Source organism: Pyrenophora tritici-repentis, chromosome 5 (genome assembly GCF_003171515.1).
Source record: "Pyrenophora tritici-repentis strain M4 chromosome 5, whole genome shotgun sequence".
NCBI classification, from domain to species: Eukaryota; Fungi; Ascomycota; class Dothideomycetes; order Pleosporales; family Pleosporaceae; genus Pyrenophora; species Pyrenophora tritici-repentis.
In genome coordinates this window covers 353916-373174 of record NC_089394.1, presented here as the reverse complement: position 1 = coordinate 373174, position 19259 = coordinate 353916, and the positions used below count along the sequence as shown (strand labels likewise).

General features: G+C 52.1%; 7 protein-coding genes across 7 annotated transcripts; all 7 read right to left on the bottom strand.

Moving 5' to 3' along the window:
• Window positions 1–1562: 1562 nt before the first annotated feature.
• On the bottom strand, window positions 1563–3831 carry PtrM4_101020 (Aes, Esterase-lipase; the record flags this gene model as incomplete). The annotated part of the gene is made up of 3 exons (XM_066107424.1): window positions 1563–1571; window positions 1634–3686; window positions 3740–3831. The coding sequence occupies 3 exons, from the start codon at window positions 3829–3831 to the stop codon at window positions 1563–1565; spliced, it is 2154 nt and encodes a 717-aa protein (XP_065961873.1).
• A 762-nt stretch (window positions 3832–4593) lies between these two features.
• Window positions 4594–6653, bottom strand: PtrM4_101010 (NHP6B, Chromatin-associated protein containing the HMG domain protein; the record flags this gene model as incomplete). Its single annotated transcript, XM_001936469.2, has 3 exons — window positions 4594–5997; window positions 6054–6199; window positions 6341–6653. 3 exons carry the CDS (start codon window positions 6651–6653, stop codon window positions 4594–4596), a joined length of 1863 nt encoding a protein of 620 aa, XP_001936504.2.
• A 645-nt stretch (window positions 6654–7298) lies between these two features.
• PtrM4_101000 (uncharacterized protein) lies at window positions 7299–8587 on the bottom strand (the record flags this gene model as incomplete). Its single annotated transcript, XM_066107423.1, has 3 exons — window positions 7299–7476; window positions 7527–8287; window positions 8321–8587. 3 exons carry the CDS (start codon window positions 8585–8587, stop codon window positions 7299–7301), a joined length of 1206 nt encoding a protein of 401 aa, XP_065961872.1.
• A 659-nt stretch (window positions 8588–9246) lies between these two features.
• Window positions 9247–12921, bottom strand: PtrM4_100990 (SPO22 domain containing protein; the record flags this gene model as incomplete). Its single annotated transcript, XM_066107422.1, has 16 exons — window positions 9247–9561; window positions 9612–9787; window positions 9836–10130; window positions 10179–10310; window positions 10358–10619; window positions 10664–10844; window positions 10889–11034; window positions 11085–11212; window positions 11266–11488; window positions 11536–11571; window positions 11620–11671; window positions 11718–11805; window positions 11858–11931; window positions 11980–12238; window positions 12296–12813; window positions 12861–12921. 16 exons carry the CDS (start codon window positions 12919–12921, stop codon window positions 9247–9249), a joined length of 2946 nt encoding a protein of 981 aa, XP_065961871.1.
• A 361-nt stretch (window positions 12922–13282) lies between these two features.
• On the bottom strand, window positions 13283–15182 carry PtrM4_100980 (uncharacterized protein; the record flags this gene model as incomplete). Its single annotated transcript, XM_066107421.1, has 7 exons — window positions 13283–13352; window positions 13401–13597; window positions 13647–14407; window positions 14461–14773; window positions 14834–14851; window positions 14941–14963; window positions 15032–15182. The coding sequence occupies 7 exons, from the start codon at window positions 15180–15182 to the stop codon at window positions 13283–13285; spliced, it is 1533 nt and encodes a 510-aa protein (XP_065961870.1).
• Window positions 15183–15982: 800 nt separating this feature from the next.
• PtrM4_100970 (CENP-Q multi-domain protein) lies at window positions 15983–17093 on the bottom strand (the record flags this gene model as incomplete). The annotated part of the gene is made up of 3 exons (XM_066107420.1): window positions 15983–16264; window positions 16317–17039; window positions 17091–17093. The coding sequence occupies 3 exons, from the start codon at window positions 17091–17093 to the stop codon at window positions 15983–15985; spliced, it is 1008 nt and encodes a 335-aa protein (XP_065961869.1).
• A 334-nt stretch (window positions 17094–17427) lies between these two features.
• Window positions 17428–18637, bottom strand: PtrM4_100960 (uncharacterized protein; the record flags this gene model as incomplete). The annotated part of the gene is made up of 2 exons (XM_066107419.1): window positions 17428–18067; window positions 18120–18637. 2 exons carry the CDS (start codon window positions 18635–18637, stop codon window positions 17428–17430), a joined length of 1158 nt encoding a protein of 385 aa, XP_065961868.1.
• Between the last annotated feature and the right edge of the window lie 622 nt (window positions 18638–19259).

The following is a 19259-nucleotide window of genomic DNA, read 5'->3' as shown; positions in this document are numbered from 1 at the left end:
GCATCAGCACGACTGGTTTAAGCATTCACTCAAGACGCGGGAGTGACGGGCGGCTGAGGGGAATAAACGTTCGCGCTGTGCACAGTCCAAGACTAAAGCTGTACCGGAGTTCTGCCCAACCAACCATGTCCAGCCTGCATGCCCTAGTCCTCAACCGTTTCTCTGCAGCCCATGACGTCGTGTCTTTGCAAACTAGTAAACAAGTTCAATTCGCGGCGCCAATTGCTCTTGCACCCCGGGGGGTTTCTGTGTGGCAGCCTGGCAGTTGGAGAGGAGGGGGAAGGAGAAGGGCCAAACTACAATCCAAGCTTTCACGGGACAACGAACTAAACTCAAGAAAAAAAAGTCGGAGCCGCGTTTGCCCATGACTCTACCAGACCCCGGTATTGACCCTCATCGGCGCTTGTTTTTCTTTCGGCGTCCATACCGCTTTAAGCCGCACCGTTAGCAAAATGCTTAGGGAAGCGTGTCTTGCAAGAGTACGCCGTCCGACATGGTCCGCTTCTTCTCCCCACTCTACCTCTCTCCATTCTCCACATGCTGGTTGACGGGGTGCGGCCTCGTGGGAGTGCATGGACATTTGTTCGGGGAGAATCGGAGGGTCGCGTGAGGACAGGAGCATCAACAATAAACTTTCTGTCGACCTGTGTGCCGTGGATCCGAGGAGTACGAATGCACAATTACTCCAATGTAACACTATCCAAGAAAAAAGAAAGAAAAAAGAGAGTATGTCACAGCGAGAAACGAGGACGTCGCGACAGCCCCCCAGATCCAGACTCCCTCCACCTCCGTCATCGACACGATCTCCGTTACACCCCAATCCCCAATGCCAATGCCAATTCCTTGGAATTCTTGGAAAAAAAGGCACTAACCGCAGAGCCTCAAACCGCCCAAGTGGAGCCACCAATACCGGTGGCACCTGGTGTAAACGAGAAAAAATCTTGTGGGCCTAGAGCGGCTGGCAGCGGCGGTGAGCGAGTGAGCCGTGGAGCAGCTACACAAGAGCCTCATTGTTGCCAGACCAGCTATGGTATAGCGGCCGCGAACGGTGGGGAGGGACCACCAGTCATGTCCAAGTTTCCGACATTTCCAAGATGTTGACTACCATCCAAGATTTCTATTCTGCGACTGCCAGGTTTTCCTCTTCGATCAAGAATATGGATCAGAAGTCCAGCATTGAAATTGGTAGTGTGCCTAGACCACAACATGACCATTTCCTAGTCACCATTCGCTATTCACGGTAGAAGATTGGGGGTAAGTAGGTGAAAGCAAGGTATCAGAGAACACGATAAGATCTACTCAGACATTCGCTGGTATACGATAAGTGCGGTAGATAGGTCATGCACAGATTCTCGCTGAAAGTTACGAAAAAACAGGACGACGAGCACAGCGAATAAGCAAGTAATCCCATCTAACCATTTACTACACTTCTAGAACCAACACATACCAACCATAACAACATATATACTACGAAACCACACCACATCAAATCACACCATCACCCCCAAACCCCCGTAAGCCCCTTCATCCGCCTGCCCAACAAATCATCCTCACTAGCCAAGCTAACCAAACTCTTCCTCCGATTCCCCCTCGCACTCTTCTGCACCCTGCCCCTCCCCCTCGTCACACTCACCTCCCTCTGATGCTGCTGCGGCGGACTCCTCTTCCCCTTGCCCAGCACCGTCATTTCAAGCGGTCTATCCTCATCAGCCGAGCTAGCCGTGCCAGTCCTACGATGATGCCTATGCCGCTGAGGAGAAGTAAGCCCATCAATCGCATCCGCCAAGCCCACGGTACTGAAATAATCACCCCCAGCGCCAGTACCACTCCTATACCGTCTGGCCGCCGTCTGCACCCCCGGCGTAAACATGGGCGTCTCAAACCCATCCCTCCCCTCCTCCCTCTCAAACGCCTCAGTAATCCACCTCCCACAGCGATAAATATACCGCCAGCCCTCTGGGAAAACGCCCACAAACTGTAAAAACCCATGACTAATACCCGGGATCAAATCCACGTTGACCCAATCCTCTTCTCGAAACGTCCCCCGCGCCCAATCAAGCCCCAGGTCGTGTGCTGCGACCCAATCGGCGCGTTTGGCTTGGCGGAGGCGGCCCGCGAAGATGAGTGTGTCGTCGACGAGGGGGTCACGCTCGCCGGTTAGCATCCAAGTTTTTGGGAATTTGGCGAGCAGGGATTCGGGCGCGAGGAGTGGGGAGAGGAGGTAGTCTGTGCTGAAGTCGGGACGGTGGTGTGGGCCGATGTAGAGTATGATCATGGCGCGCATCATTTCTGGAGTGAGGATGCGGTCGTTGAAGTAGGATATCATGCTGGAGGTTGCGAGGCGGGTCTTGATGGTTGTTGCAGGGGGTGCTGGAGCAGTAGCTTGGGGCGTACCGTTTGCCGGGGTTGTTTGGCCTGGGGCTTTGTGCGCAGTATGTCCATTGGTAAGCGTGGTATTGCTGACATCTAGACGAGGAACGGAGTGGCTATCCTGACCAGTATGGGCGGCGGAGAGCTTGATCATCGTCTGTGGAGTGGGCAGAAGGAGAGAATCTGTCGGCATCTTCCCATTCGGCATGCTGGGTTTGCTGGACTCGTCCTCGTTATCCGAATCATCCGATGCGTAGGGCGTGTTTGGTGCGAGGTTCCGGTAATCCTCACTCTTGTGCCGGAGCACTGGTGCGTTTGTCTTCCTCACCCTGCGGTCACGGATAAGCGCCATTTGCTCGTCACTCATCCAGTTGCCAATGTTCATGTCAAGTGCGGGATACACCAGGATCATGCCAACTGGAGGCGGTAATGCGCGCTCGCCCTGCCATCGTCGTGTCTCAGTCGAGCCACTTTGCAGAACCATGAGCACCATGGCCACGGCAAGGTTTCCTCCTGCCGAGTCACCTGCAACCACAACCTTGGGTTCAGCTTCTCCTGACAGCCCCATGCAAGTTCCTCTCGATGCGATAATCATATGATAGACATCATAGCACTCGTTCAGAGCATACGGATACGGGTGTTCTGGTGCCTTTTTGTAGTCCAAACTCAACACAGGCAATCCCGTCTTCCCAGCCCAGCCCATGAGCTTATCGTCATGATTCCTCGGGTCCATGGCAACGAAGCCGCCTCCAGGTACATCCAACACGACTTTATCCTGCTTCTTTAGCGCACTCCGCGGCCCGTTAAAGTACAACCATCCCGTCACTGGCTCCTGGTACGAGCTTGCCCTCGGTCTCGGTATTCTAATCTTGCGCGGCGGATACACCATCAACCTCGGACGCATGAGGTTCGTCAGCGCACCCAAATAAGGTGTTGTTCCTTTGTTCCACGCCACGCGCAAATGATCCACAGTGAGCGTAGCCCTAATCTTGCGCACCTTCTCATCCGCCTGCTCAGCGCATATCATGTAGTATATGCTAAAGACAATGGACAAAAGATCTCTCAGCCCCTTCCTCTTGATGCGCATGGCAGACCAGAAGCCCGCGTCCAGCGCAGTCGTAACCCATGTTGCACGAAAGTAAGAACGCGAGTAGAGGCTAGCGAGCGGTTCCGGGCATTCGAGGCCAACGAGCTTGCCGAAGTTGCGCGCAACATAGAGGTACAAGAGTGTCACGAGCACGGATTGCCACACGGTGAGCTTCTTGGAGAGGAGGGCGGATATGCGTCGGACAATTGGGGGACCGTGGCGGTCGCCTCTGAGGTTTTGTCAGTAATGTGCACACAAGTATGAGTGAGATGAAGGACTTACCTGTAGAGGTAAAAGGACCAGAAGGATACTACTGCCAGCACCTGTATCTTCCTAAACTGCACCGACGGCCGACCAAGTACGTGATCTATCATAGCTGGAGCTCCTCACTCCTCTGCACGCCACGCTCGAATCTTCTTATGCTGGACCCGGTAGATAAAGCCGTGGGCTCGTTGTGCGTCATGAAAGGCGTTGTGTTCTCGGGTCTCCACTTGGGCAGGGTCGTTGGTGGTGGTAATTTGTTGGCAAAGGATCAAGCATGTGAATGCGGGAATGCGAAATCTGGGGTATCTCAAACTCCGGGCTGGGGTAATGGGCACCACACAGTAGCTCATAAAAGACGCATGGTCAGCCGTAACCAGCCATGCTACCCTAATGATCCGTTCAGGCCGTCGACAAGCGCGGCGCATTCGCTGTATGAGGCTCTGTGGTTGGGCGAGGATCCGGCATGTGACAAGCTGCGGTGGATGCGGGCGTGCCATGTGAAAGCCGCGCTATGACACTTTGTCGGCTTTGTTGCTTTGTTCCGACCGGCTTTGTCAGCCTCCGCGGCGCCAGCCTCGCCAGCCGCTCCCGTCACCATCCCCTTCCGGCGTCCTGTGACACTATTTTTACGAGCCAAGCATCGTATGATGCGAAAACTTGTATAGTACCATGTCACGTTGTCTTGGAATAGCGGACCCAAAGTTGATCATCACGATAATTACCCAAACGCCTCCTTGTATTGTATTCTACACCACCCACTACATCGTCTACCGTCTTGATCTGTGTAACGACTTGTAGTAGGATCATGCCAACTTCATCACGAAAATATACCACATCCAAAGGAGAGAAGAAAATGAATTAACCCTCATCGCTCATTTGATCCCCTTGATCCACTCCCCAACCTCGAACCCAACTCTCCTCAAGTCTGCCTCTAAAAACATGCCCTTCTTCTCCTTGAAAATGGTTAAACACTTGTTCACATCATCCAGATCGGGCTTATGTCCAACCTGGCCCTCCTTCGCATCGTAGCTCTTTACATATAGCGTAAGATCTGGGCCAACGGTGCCACGCCAAAGCGTCGCCATCCATTGCCAGTGATCCGTTGCGCTATACGCGTCTTGAATAGGAATGCGCGATGCGTATGCAATCGACGAATGAAGTTGGAAAGTGGGGAGGATGATTACTGGTTTGACAGTCGAAACACTAACTGCCGAAGGTGAGTCAGGAGGCGTGGCTGAATCTTTACGAGAGGCTGTGTCGATCGAGTCTTTATCTGACATGGTCGTATCCTTGGGCGAGTCGGGCGGGGTAATGGGTGTAATGATGTATTGAATCATTTCTCTGCTCTTGCCGTGCCATTCCTTGATCAAGTCGAGATAGTCTTCAAACGTAACATCTTCGTTCTCGTTATCTTGGGGAGCTTTGGGCGGCTCACTAATCCGGGGTTCGTATTCTCTCTGCTTGATGAGGTAGTCGTTGAGCCATTGAGAGATCTCCTTAACGGCAGTCAAGTCATCTCCTTCAACAGCGATAATGGCGCCGCGACCTCCTTTGATCAATGCGCTGACAGGATTACTCTCCTTGTAAGGGGGCGTTATGCGACCGAGTAGCTTAATCTTGTGTGGGTAAGGGAGAGAGCTGAGGACCTCTTCCACACTTTTAGGACTGGAGTCCTGCGGTAGCGGGCCCAACTCTACCACCGAGCTCATTCGACCATCCCGAGGAGTGCGAGGAGGAGGCATGGTTGCGCTATTCGGCGGTGAGTACCGCACGTTAATCGGTGGCAAAGATCCTCGCCGCTCTAACTGCATAGAGTAATAAGACCCATCCGGTCGACGGCCTTGAACTTGGTTCAATGGATTTAATGGCGGGGGGATGTCACATCGACGTTTCTTATTCGGTGTGAGAGGACTATACATCATCGAGTCTTCTCGCATTGACGAAGTCACCTGGATGTTGCTAAGTCCTGACGGGCCATGAGTTCGGCGATGAGCCACTGGCGAATTAAGGGTGAGACCATTCATCACGGGCAAGTAGCGCGTCGTTGGCGTGAGTCCCTCCGAAATGTTTGGAGGTGGCAAGGTGGGAGTACCGGAGGCGTCGAGAAATGGGCTAGTAGGAGTCTTTATACTGCGACCACCACACTTATGGCAACGGTACTTGTCGACTGTGGTATGTTGCCCAGTGGGATTCAGTGGTGAAGACCCAGCCTTGCTGATACGACGCGGCTGATAACGGTAGTCGGGATATGTCTCTTGATGTTTAGCTTTCTCTCTCTGAATTCATGGTTAGCAAAGCGAGGAGAAGAGGTTGGCTGCTGTGAAGTACTGACCTGGGCAAGGTCTTGCCACTCCTTTTTCGCCTCGTCACTTTCAGCTTTCCACTTCTCACCGATAATCTTCGAGATTTCAGGGTTGTTCAGACCAGGATTCAACGTGATGACTCCTTGCTGGTGATACTGTCGATACAGGATGAACGCTTTAGAGGTGTGGTTAGCAGGTGGAGGATAAATGATTGCCGAATAAAGAAAGCTGCTCTTTGTCGTTTTCAAAATCAAGTCATCACGATCCAAATAGGGAAGACGCCTTCAAATAGACAAAGAAATGAATGCATGCTTACCATTCCTTGGGCGGGGTATTTTCGGCTCTGGTTGACACAAGCAGACGTGGTCTGTAAAGTCTGGAGATGTAGCCGTGGTAGATGTAGCACTCAGAGGTGGCACGTCTTCTGCTGGACTCACAGACTTTTCTCTCTCAGGCACTTCTGTGAGAGAAGCTAGTCTCTTTCTCGTAGCTCGAGGGGACGTCAAAGCGGGTGAAGTTTGCTCTTCCTTCTTGTTGCGCTCGGCAGTGGAACTTGATGTAGGAGCCGAACGTGTCTCATGGATTCGACTGCTCTTACGCAAGTTCCGAGAAGGCTTGGAGTCATCCATTGGAGAAGCTGGGCTCTTGTCTCCGCCTTGTATGCTGGTTTTGACGTACCGTCTAGGTACGTGAAAGAAAGTTGCAACAGGTGGTGGAAGAGAATGAGGAGAAATCCGGGCAATTGGCAGCAAAGTACTTGTCAGCATCTTGGGTATTAATGACGAGGCAGGTGAACTAAGAACTGTGTTGGAGAAAGGCGCGGTTCATTGTCCCGCTGAACAGGAAGGGAGGGTCCGCGTTGGACGAACCACCTAACATTCTAAGCTTCTTTGAATGCATTATGCGGTACACGGAGTTGGAGCCTTTGCGCTTTGATGGTCGAACCGCTGCGGTCCAGTAAGACGATTGTTTCCAACAGATGCAGCCGATCTCCACTGGGGTTTCTTTGTTCCCGAAGCGGCCAAGACACGCTCCAACCACGCGTGAGACATTGCCGCATTCTTGCGCCCGCTATGCAAGGGGGGATAACAATGCAAAACGGTCTTTCACCCACTAATATAGAGTGCACAGTCTCGGAAAATTGGCAGCGGTACCGCGGGCTGAGCCAACATACCCGTCCTTCAAGTGAGGCGCAATATATGCAGTATCGCTGGGCACAGGAAGCCTTTGAAAAGCCTTGGTCATGTCTTAGACAGTGGCTTTGGCATGACGTGCTAGTACCCGGGAGGGAATTTCAAGTTGAAACTCTGTCCCTCTTCTACATCTGCTTCCTCTCCTTTGTCGGAGCCCCGCAGCCCCTGCTGGATGTCGACGGTTAGGTTCCCGCGTACGAGGAGGGCGGCTTGTTTTCCGATTAGTTCATGGGCAGGCCCGCTGAGCTGAATATCGTCCCTGGGACTTGGTCAGTATGAAACAATGCGTTTGTGTTTCAATCGACTTACCAAAATAGGTGTTCGGCAGGAGCGGAGCATTTGTGAACGTCGGCTACCTGCAGCGCGATCGCATTACTTCTCTGCGAAGCAAGACACGGCTGCTCAACATATTCGAAAAGAGGTGCTTGCTTGCCCACGCCGGCCGCATCAGAGATCTGTCTCATGTACAGCTGCTGGGCCCGAACTTCCTGCATGATCAAGTCATTCGGCTCTGGCATGTATACGGTGCCATTCTTCCAACGAGACGCGGCTTGGACTAAAACACTGTTCCAGTACGAGTACAGGAGTACCAGCTGATGTTGAGTCTCTGCGAAGGCAGCCCCACGCATAGCCTTCTTCTTTGATTGAAACACGGGAAGAAAGGTGACGTCAATCATCTTCGGGATAATGACTTTCGGCGGAAAGATCGTGTGCTGTGCCAAGACGTCAAGTTCGCGGAAGAGAGCGTCGATGCTCTTCTCAATCGCGACCATGCCTTTGCGCCTCTCCACCCCCGAGTATTCCAAGAGATCCCACAGGCCGAAAAAGACGGTAAAGTACGTCCACTGATCCATCTTGCGAAAGCGTTGCGGAATGATTCGTCTTCCTTTGTTGTATGTAATGAACTGTTCCACCTGCGCCTTGAGGTCAAACGGAATCACCGCGCTGTTGTTGCTTTTCGCGCCTTTCGCTTCCGCATGGACATCTGCATCGACCAAGGCGCCGGTTTGGAGTCCACCAACCGCATCCGGTGCTGAATGTGCAAAGTTATCAATGGTATCGCATCCGAGCTGTGGAGTGTCAGAACGTGTTCATCTGAGTACGCGGTAGTCACTTGCCTCTTTGCATAGTGTCTCTACCCACAAGTCGCCCCGATCAGCGTCGCGAGCAACAACCGCAGACAACCCAGAGGGCGCGATCCGGTAGCTTCCAGTATCGGACCAATCGTTACCAAATACCACGATTCGATGGGCGTTACCACTCCAGGTGTGCACCGTGTTTCCAATGTCGTTTGATCGAAGCCATGTACAGTACAAAATGGTGAGGAGCGCAAGCGCTGCGCATGCGTGAAGCCGTGAGACAAACCGCATCACGTCCCAGGTTGATTAGGATAACGTTGGGTGGGCGTGAAAGTGAAAGGAGAGTATTAGGAGCAAGCAAACAGATCAGGGCCGCGGTCATTCTCTGAGACGAACAAGAACTGCCAGCGACGAGAGCGGCCACCAGAATCCTGGCCAGTGGGTAATAGCGACGTGACGACGCCTGGGCTGAGGGAGCGTTAACCCCGGGGTGACAGGGGCCTTGACCATGCTGGTACGTCTGGAAATGGGCGTTGTGTCGCGTGCACAGTATAGGGTAGACGTCAAATCCGTCAGCGCTTGTCAAACGTGCGCGGTCTAATATTAGCCCGACTGCTGCTCCTAATTAATGCATCCTGCTACATCCGCCTGCAAATAACGAAACTGCCAACCTTTGACCCCAGACCCTTTGCTACGATGCCATGTATGTACATGCACTTGAAGCAGTTCGTGAACGTTGGCGCTAGTTGGTACGCGCGGACATATCGGCACGTTGCCCCACTTTCCGTGGCGTAATCTGTGGACCGCTACTTGAAGACTTACGTATGCGTTCATGATTACCGGGACGTACGCGCTTCGAAGCCACACGCCAAAGGATGCGCCATCGCAACCTAAGTATATGCGCCGTTCTAGGCCAAGCACGGAATTCGGCATGAACTCACCGGCTCTTCTCACTCTTCGCTGAAGCTGAGCTTGGAGAACCTGCCCATGAGGAAACTTCTTGTTGCACCACCATCGTCAATCCATTGTGCGAGTACAAAGGCCTTTTCCGCCCATTTCTTGGCTGAATCGTCAACTTCTTGCAAGTAGAAATCTATGGCCCGGTTGAAAGTGGTCGTCGCAAGCCATTCGAGCTCCGTCTTTGGGTAGCTTTCAAGCTCCTTGGTGTCACCATCAGTCGGGCTTACATGATTCTCACCCACTGGAAGGCCTAATGATGGCGGCGGCGTTTCCAGACTGGGTATGATGGCAACAGGATGGAAAGGCTATACGGGCTTAAGAATATGCTGGGATACCAAGAGAATGAAAAACTTACTCCTTGTCTGATCTCTGCAAGGTGTGTTACTTGATCGATGCATTTGAGACTAAAGCTCTGATCGTACTGGAACGAGAGGCTGAATAGACAACGGAGCCAACGGGAGAGCTTCGTCACGTCGCTGCCGGGTTGTCGACTAGTCAGGCTGATGATCTTTTGGAGAACTGAAAGCACTCCTGTCAATCCCGTTAGTGTATTTCGGCAACTCCCGCTTTAGTATTTACTTTTTTTGTACTTGATATCCAGCTCAGCTTTCACCATACAGTCGTGTATGATCAGGACGAGATCTGCCAATGTCTCGTAGTGGTCTGGAATCTTATACTTCCAGCATTGCTCGAACAGCTCGTCAAGGTCGTCCCACCTCTGAAGCTTGAGCACTGCCTCTAGTTCCAGTTTGACAACCTGAAAATGCTTAGAAATGATGTCAGCCTGAGAGGACCCGCCGAGCTTGTCTATCCCTTCTGCTGCAACGCGTCGGAACTCCTGACTGTGCTTCCTGGCTTCGAGATAATATTGCGTCTATTCCAATCAGCATTAGCGGTCATGCTGAAAACACACATGACTCACGCTTTCTTCAATACTGTCTTCGATACGCGCCAGAGTGGTATAGGTGCATGCAGAGAGAAACTCGCAGAACACGAGCCGTAGGCAGAGGTCTCCATGGCTGTGCTTATTCTTCTCCTTGAGCATTTTGATGAACTAGATATTGTCAGTATCGTTTCCCTTTGGTGTAAACTTAGACATACCTCGATACAGCAACCTAGTAGTCTGACGAGAAGACTTGGAGGCATCTCTGCGCAATACTTGACCGACAGATTGTAAGCGTTCTTGGAGAACCACTCAAACTCAACGGGGGTGAAAAGTTCCTTGGCCGGAGTACTTGGCCTGATCCGAGATGCTTTGGCCTGAGCGCATGCCCCTTCGAAGACGTTGCAAAGCTGGTCCATGATGCTGTTGTCAATACTGCCATCCTTGGTGAGTCCAGACTGGAGCATTCGAGCGGTCGATCTATATCGATCAGAAGGTTAAGCCACATGGAGGAAATGACTTACCGCAGGAGTGCAGGCAGATGAATACCAGCTGGTGCACTATGCTCATACTTGTCGAGAATTTTACCAAGGGCGCTGATGACTTGTCTCTTACTCCCTGCACTTTGAGCTTCCATCACGCAGGCGTATAATAGAGTGGCATCTTTCGCAGAACTCCGACAGACATGGTCCAAGCATTCTGCGGCTGTACTCATTAGAAATTCCCAGCTGTGGAGTGTGTGGACATACCGAAATCTTCGTCTCCGCTTCGTAGACCTACTTTGTACATTAGATATCGAGTCACTGGTTCATCTCTGCCACTCTCGGACATCTGAAGATGCACATCTCGAGCCACATCGTAATGTTGACGTGAATAAGCACACTGAATGATCTTTCTGCACTGTGTCAGCTCTCTCTCCCAGATGTAATGGAGGTCCAGAACTACCTCGAGACTTTGGCTTTGTTCTGTGCTCCAGCCTTATCGAATAGTGGATGAAGGCAAAGCCGGCACCACGCCTCAGCGACATCGTGATGTTCCTGATTAGCTGCAGCCTCTAGGCTTTTCCACAGCAACTACAAGCTGAAATTAGTCACATCTCCAGAGAAATCGGGCGTTTTAAACCTACTGTTTGTGCAGCGTGTGTGGCGGGAGCAGTAAATGTGACATTCGAGTTCTGCAAGACGGTATCGAAGAGAGCCTGAAGTTGCTCGAGCGTGTTCTCGGAGATGCCATCGCTAGAACCAAACCAAACGCGGGTGATCACGGCCTTTTCTATCCAGTTCTGATTCTCTTCTCTGAAGAGCCGAATGTCGATCATGTCGTCGAGGGCCCTACAGGCCGTGACATTGCTGCAGATGGTCAGTGGAAATATAGGTAAGTTGATAAGCTCCCGTACCTGTGGTCCTTCAATTTGTGTATGTGATGCATGATCCTGCGCGACATTAGCTAGAGAGAGCATAGGGGTGATCAGAGTGCAAACGTCTTGAAATTCGTATCGTTTAGCACGACTGTACGTATCATTCGCAAAAGAACTAGTGCTGTAAGTAGCCAGACTCTCACCTGGAGCGCAGAACTTACCACTGTAGAACTCGGCAGTGTCTATCGTGTGAGCCTCGGAAAGAAGTTCGACCTTTAGCAGCGAGACTACCATCTTATCTCCAAAGTCCTGGAGGCGGTCAATTACTGTCGTATTAACCTATGGTTCATGAGGCTCTCACAGTGTCCATCAGGTTTACCATGTGCCACGCCTTTTCCTGTGCATCGGGTGTGTTCATCTTCATGTACGCTTGGACTAGCACTGCTGTCAGCTGTGATCATTCCCATGACATTTAGGACTCACCAATGCTCTGCATGGTACTAAGCCTTAGTTCACCGACCTCGGGACTGAGCATCTCCAGATCCTGTTCCCCAAGGACATCATATGCACGCTCCAGCCACCTACAAGCAATCTCGTAGCTGCGCTTTGCCAGCGCGCCCTTGCCAATTTCGTATAGTAGATCTGCCAGAGTCTCGGCTGCTGCAGAGGTAAGGGCCGTCTTGAGCTGCTTGCACTTTGAGAACATGTGCTCTGCCACATCCATACGGTCTTGTCGCCATGCCTGTACACACATAAGTCTGATGTAGACTGTAGAATGCCAAATTGTCTCTGCACTCACCAGTGTCATCCGCATAGCGAAGTAATGAGCGCGGTGGCCCTCTACAAGCTTAGCTTCTTCTCTACGCTCGCCCTCGGTTTCCTTGCTCAGAATGGCTTGATACTCAGCAGCACATTCAAGCACCTTTGTCGCGATTTGTAGTTCATTGCTCTCAATGCAAACTCTTGCTGCTTTGAGTGCAACTTTGATGAGTCGGACGCAACTCGTGCGCTTAGGGCCCTTTATACCATGGCCTCCGGCCGTGGCGAGGAGGAAGAATGAGAAGACACGAAGGAGAAGTATACTACGGTTCTCGAAAGACGTTGCATCGTTTGGTTGGTCATCGGCTCCAAGATGGTTGCGACGCAAGCGGGTAGCTTGGTTCCAGAGCTCCGTACCAAGTCTATCAAGTTCGTCTTGCTTCGCGATCACAATCGGGGAAGCCAGAAGAGGCAGCCCACGGATATGGGTTTGGAGATCATCTAGGAGCGCTGGGTCACGACCACTCTCGATTCGCTTGGTGAGGCTTGTGGCGAAAGCTGCGAGGTGGTCAGTATCGGGAACAGCAAGCGCGCATTACACTTACTAAGAACCGCCTTCAACTTCTTCTCACGCTCTGCTTTTGCTGCTTGTTGTGGAGGCAGCATTTTGAAGACCGGCAGCGATGTGTTCGGCGTGAGTGATGATGTGACAAGTTCAGGTCAGAGATGTCAAGATCGCAACTGCTGCTTTCTAGGATGACGCCTCGCACACAGACAACGGCAAGGAAGGAGCAACGCAAGTACGACCAAAATACAAAATTACATTATGACTTTTTTTTGACAGATTCAGCAAGCAATAGGACGTTAATCGGGCCTAGGGATATCTTTGAAATGGCAATTACCTCCCCATGTATGTACGCAACCCAAGATCCGTCGAGACATATGATCAAAGATACGGCGTGCTATGTCATAGTGTCCCAAATATGTTACAAAGCCACCCAAACTGATGTAAAGTCATGCTAAGATATTATGAAGCCGGCAGCGGACCGGATGTAGCCTCTGTGATGGGAAGGAAGTTTCCCACAATCAACGCCGGTCTACCAACAGTCAGTATACTACAATACACAAGGCTCGCAGCCACTCACATGTTCCACGCGTCGCGCTTCACGGTAAAGGAAAAGCAGCATCGTATCTCGGGATCTTTAGAGTTTGGGTCTGGATTCTTCAAAGAGCAACTTGTCAGAATCGCTTTCTGAGTGTGATCAAAGGCGATGGCACCAAACTTCTCCCAGTAGGAAACTAGTGAAGGCTCGGCGATGATCTCGTGCAGAGCGATATTACCCTTGACACGTTAGTTTGTTTGACCCAATGAACATATAGGGTGGACTCACGTCTCGCAACTTCGACATCGGCACGTGGATGAGCCGTGCCATCTCCTTGTTACCCCGGTATATCTCGCCTGTTCTTCGCCAGCAGCATGCGGGTATAGCCATACTCGCGAAGACGCGGTCGTACTCCATCAAGCTCTTGTCGAACCACATCTCTATGCGTACGAGATCCACATCAGTCAGACTTTGCATTCGCTCTCGAAACTTTGGGCGAAAGCGGTCCAGCTGGCGCAACACTCGGACACGAGATATCTGCTGTAGGTTCTGCTCCATGTACTGATTCAGCCGCGCATATCCCTTGACATAGTTGAAGGGTTTCAGAAGTCCTGCATCAACTTTGGCCTTTAGAAGCTTGTTCATGCGCTCTTCAGGGCTGTCGTTTCCAGCAGGATCGGCCGCTGTAATAAGATATCTCTCTCTTGCCTTGTCGATAGGTCCCCCGCCCGATCTTTGTGTTGGATTACCGGCAACATTTTGAGCAGGGGGCGGAAGTAATTGGGGTGGCCTCAATGGATTGGAATTGTAAGTAGAGTTGTTGTTGAGTGAACCCATGGAGTTCATAAGAGCAGCATCGGTGAAGAGACTCTGAAAGTCATTGCTTCCGTAAAACGCACCGTCATCCATGAGGCTGTTGTTGAGGAAGTCGTTGAGAAGATTGTACTCATTGCTAACCTCGGAGGCATTGAACATATATGCTGGGTGGAACTGGTGCATGTCTGGGTAATTATTTTGGGACGACGAGAGCATGTCATCATAGTTTCCAACTTCAGCCATGTCAATGATGATTACAACTTGGGGCTGAAGAGGTGTAACTTACAGGGCTGACTACCAGACGTCAAAGCAGGCAACTGTGGCGCTGAAACAGGGTCCGGCTGGGTGACTGATGCCGTGCTGGCATCTCCATCAGGGGCAAGTTGATGCGGTCCCATGCCTAGCCCTGCATCCGGAGCATTCGCCGGCTGAGGCGCAGCGGTTGCAGCGACATCGGACGTTGTTGGTTCGATTTGAGGGGGCTGGCTTTGTCTATCACCGTTCTCTGGTTCCGATTTGGATTTCTTCACACCCTCACGTGGCTCGTCGTGACACAGATGTCCAATGTTTCGCTTTACACAGCGTGTGCATGGTCGCTCCTATGTTGGGGCCAATGCAATCAGCTTGCGATTAGTGAATACAGTGCTGAGGTCACTTACAAGGTCACAGGTCATGTGCTGACGGGTGGAGTTAGCAAGCAATAAGACGTGTGCTGGATGGAACAAAGAGTCATGTATCTGATGCTAGGGAGACGGGCGCGACTCACCGAACGTCTGCAGTAGATGCATGCTTGATTGGAAAGTCAAAGTTAGCACGGCTGTGGGGGCATTTGTGGGTACACAGCATGGAAGGCTTACCATGATTGACCTTTCTACGCTTTTTCGATGTCTTTGCCGGCGCATCGGAGCTGGGTGCAGTGGGCTTACTTTTTGAGGGGGAGCTGTTATTCGAAGTACTAGTTTCATGGGTGGCTTTGGACGACTCGTCGGCCTCGCTGTGTTCCGTCATGGTGAGTGGTGAAGGTCCATTTGATCGTTTTGTGGCTTCCGGCATTCAGGAAGCTAGGTGGACGGGTCTCAGGGCCGGGTGCTTTTCTTGGAGTTGCGCAGTGCATGTACCACGGCAGTCGCCACACGGTATCGGTCCGGAAGCAACAGAAAAGGGTCAGAAAGCACGTTGGATGGTGGCACAACAGGGTTTGGGGACGAGGTTAACGAGTGGCGGAGATGTGGCTTCTGCGGCGCGCGCGGGTCAAGTGAATGTCTGCGGTCGCGGTCGCGCGGGTCTGCCGAACCGAGCGCTGGAAGATGTCGGAGAGATTTCACAACGCCAATGCCAACGGCGGGGAACTGGCCTCGCCAAACCTTTTTAGCCACCTTGTGACAGCCACCCGGCCTTCCATGGAACCTCACCAAGAACATGGCTAACTGCATCTACTCTGACTCGGATGCTAGACACGTTGTAGTTCGCCCGAGTTTTGCATATCAGAAGACGGGAGCTGCAGGTGGCTCCGCTGTGCCGAGACGACTGTGGAGCCAATCCCCGTCTAGTCATGCTACACTACGTGCAAGTAAGGTACTCGGCCGCCAAAGTTTCTGCATGCACGTGTTCCGATGACCATTCTGTCGGATGCTCACTTTCTAAAACTAGGCGGGAATGACATGGGAAACGGATAGCCTCTGTACTGCTTGTCCGTAGTCCGACCAGCTCGTACAGAGCTCGCTCCAGCACTCTGAACCAGTGCCGGTACGCAAAAACGCCATACATGCTTAGATCCCGAAGCCCCTGCGCCGTCGCATATCGATAGTTCAAAAGCCCGCATACTGTGCGGCATTGGCGTGTCGAAACAACATATCGTCCAGCGCAGCCCGCGCTGCTCCCATTGCAGTATCCAGACCCTCTACCTGCGCATGATTACCCTGCATGTTTTCAAGGCTGCGCCGCAATTGCTCGAGCACGGGTGCAAGATGATTATCGGCCGCATCGAGGCGTGAAGCGTCTACTGGCTCTGAGGACTTGAGCCCAATATCGTCAGGTCCGTCTCCATCCATGTTGGCTTCGTCGCCGTCGTCGTCGAGTAGGGGGTGGAGCTGGGGCAGGTTAGTAGTGGCTTCAGCCCGGCCAGAATAGACTGGCACATACGCGTCCATGCTTCTTCTGGTGTTTCCATTCCGTCCTCCACTTCTTCGCATTCTTCTTCAGCTCCTCTAGGTTCTCCTCTTCCTTCTTGAGGAGGTGTTGAGCAACATTGACCTGTTCGCTAAGCAGCTGCTTTGCGTGTCGGGCTGTTGTGACTTGTCGCGAGACTTGGGCATTGCGCTCCGTCAGCTTATCGATATTGAAATGGATATCTTTAGCCTGAGGAGGTATCCGTGATGCTGCCAACTGGCGTGACAGTCGCCGCACCAGTGGGTTGAGCGCATTGTGTGCGGCCATGATCCTGCGCTCATCCCGCTGTGTTTCGGCGATGTCCTTCTTCGCATTGCGTATCACAGTCGTCATCTGCTCCAGCACCTGCGCTGATACCTGTGGCCACGTATCTATTTGCTCCTGCGGTATTTTCTTCGTCCGCACCTCCAACTGCGCGTATTGCTTCCTCGACTTGGGTTCAGCTTCGGCGATTGCGTCGGCTTTGCGCTTGCGAGGCTTCGAGGCTTGCGAAGGGGCCGCGTCGGCCAAGGAAAGCTCATCTTCAGTTTCCTCTTGTATTTCTTTCCTTCTAGGCTTAGGTTTTTTTGTTGTAGGCTTTGCTATTGGTTTTGCTACTGGTTTTGGCGCAGGCTTGGAAACACCTTTGGAATTGCGACTACCAGGAGGCCGGCCCCGTCCTTTCTTCACTTTGTTATCGCTGGATCGTTTAGGCGCCTGGATTAAATCAGCGTGCATACATGGGTTATTAAGGGGGCTGATAGTTACCATGACGTTGTGGTTGGGGTGGAACGCGTCGGGTTAGTGTTGACAATCGCGTTTGGTGGGGAAAGAGCGGCATAGCGTGGCCGCCATTTCACGTGCTCACATCTTACACATCAATTCAGATTAACCGGTCGATATGAAGCTTCGGCCCTTCACATCTGGGCGCACTTGCTTATTTCTACGACGCTGAACGATATGTAGACACTGTTTTGTGGACTGCTTGCGGTCTTGTTTGACAGAAGATTACGATATAGTCAATTTCCACCCAGGCCTCTCTACACATGTAGGTACATCAAGATCGCCACCACAACACTCCATCAGACACCACCCACACATCCACCTACGTGTACTTAGCAGGAGCCTTGAGCACATCCTGCAGTCTAACCACCGTCGCCGAAAACGGTGTAAGCAATCCCAAAGCAACATCATCATACGTCTCGCCCCCATAAATCATGAGATGATCTGGCCTCGTCTTGAAAATTTGAATCGCACGCGAGTACACCGCACCAGCAGGAGTAATATGCGCCTCCCACTTATCTAGCGCGCCGCCATGCGTGTTCGTATACACCTGTCTGCGATCCGCGTCCGACACAACAATAGTTCCGTTAGGACCGCCGACCGGACTCCAGACGACGTATGGACTGGCGTTGGGAACGCTGCTGTTGCCGATGACAATGGGACGGCCTTTTTCCTTGCCAAATTCTAGGGGTGAGTCTGCCACGACGTAGTAGACGGGGTAGTTTGAGCCATATGAGGATGAGTTGCCAACTGGCAGCTCGTGTACGAGGATCCATTTCTTTAGGGGTGGGATGTAGTCGACAACCGTCATGCCGGGACGCGCAAGGTATTCATCGTAGGCTACATCATTGACGACGGGGCCCCAGTTCTTCAGGTCCGTTGAGGTTTGATGGGCTAGTTTCTGGCCGTGGAGAGGGTCTCGTTGGTCAGAGTAGTAGGCTACTAACTGGCCCTTGTATTGCCTAAGGTCGGTTAGTATTAAATATCTGGAGACGAGCACGAGGGGCCATTTACAGTAAATAAGGTTCCCAGATAGGAGTCGCACCGTTCGTGGTATTCGCCTTGCCGCCCTCAGCGATATGACTGACGAATTCCCAGGTCCGCGCTCCATCTCTACTCGCGTAGAGATCAATCCTTGTCGCATTCGGTCCCCAGCTATTGCCACTGCCCAGGATAGTGCCAGCGTCGTAGCCACCCATGGGCTCCGTCAGCTCTGTGAGCGCCGGCTGTACATAGAGACCCCAGCCATTGGCGGTGTCTTGTATGTTCGAGATCTGCTTCCACGAAGCGCCGCCGTCCTTTGACTTGAAGATGGGCAAGTAACCAGGTGAAGGGCCTCTGAGCGAGGTGGTAGCGAGGATGCTGCCATCCTGCAGTTCCACGTAGCGGGGGTAAAATAAAGATTCATTACCCTTCGGTTGGTAGATGGTGTTATTCGTGAAGAAGCCCCAGGGTTCGGCACTGTGGGACAGAGGAGAGCCAATGATACCAACTGCCGCTGTTGCAACGAGGATAAATGAGTGGAGCATCATGGTTAGCAATATCTTCAACTCAAGCTTGCTGAATTTTGGCCAATGCAAGTCTGCTTCAACATCGGTCGATCCTGGCACGACTTTAAATACTTTTGACACTGCCGTCGCCTTCGCGACGCCATGCTGACAAGCCTTCTCCAAAGCTTAGACGCGGTCAAGCTATCCCATTACTACCGCTGGTTTCTATGATATACCCGGCCGAGAGTCGTGCACTAAACGCCTAATCCAATAGGTTCCCTGTGGGGCATTTCTGCCGGTGGGTATCGACGTTGTGTTTGTCACATACGATGTTGGTATTCGTAAAAGTAAGCACATCGAATAGAGGGAATCCTTTCCGAGCCGAAGCTACGGCGCCGCCTGGGTGAGATAGAATACTTGACAGTATAGAGAGTCTCCTAACAGGCATTTCTAGAGAATACAGTGACCTCTGTATCGTATACCAGTATGTCAGATATCTTATGATACCCGGAGAGCGGGGGGGAGGGGGGGTCCAAGTTGTTGGGTTGGGACGATCCCGGGTATTCTCGCGGAGATCAACATTTAACGACGATCTATATTTGTGGTCAAGCGATGGCAAAAGTACCCTAAATGTAGTACCGCGGCGTCTGATTCCCAATATAGA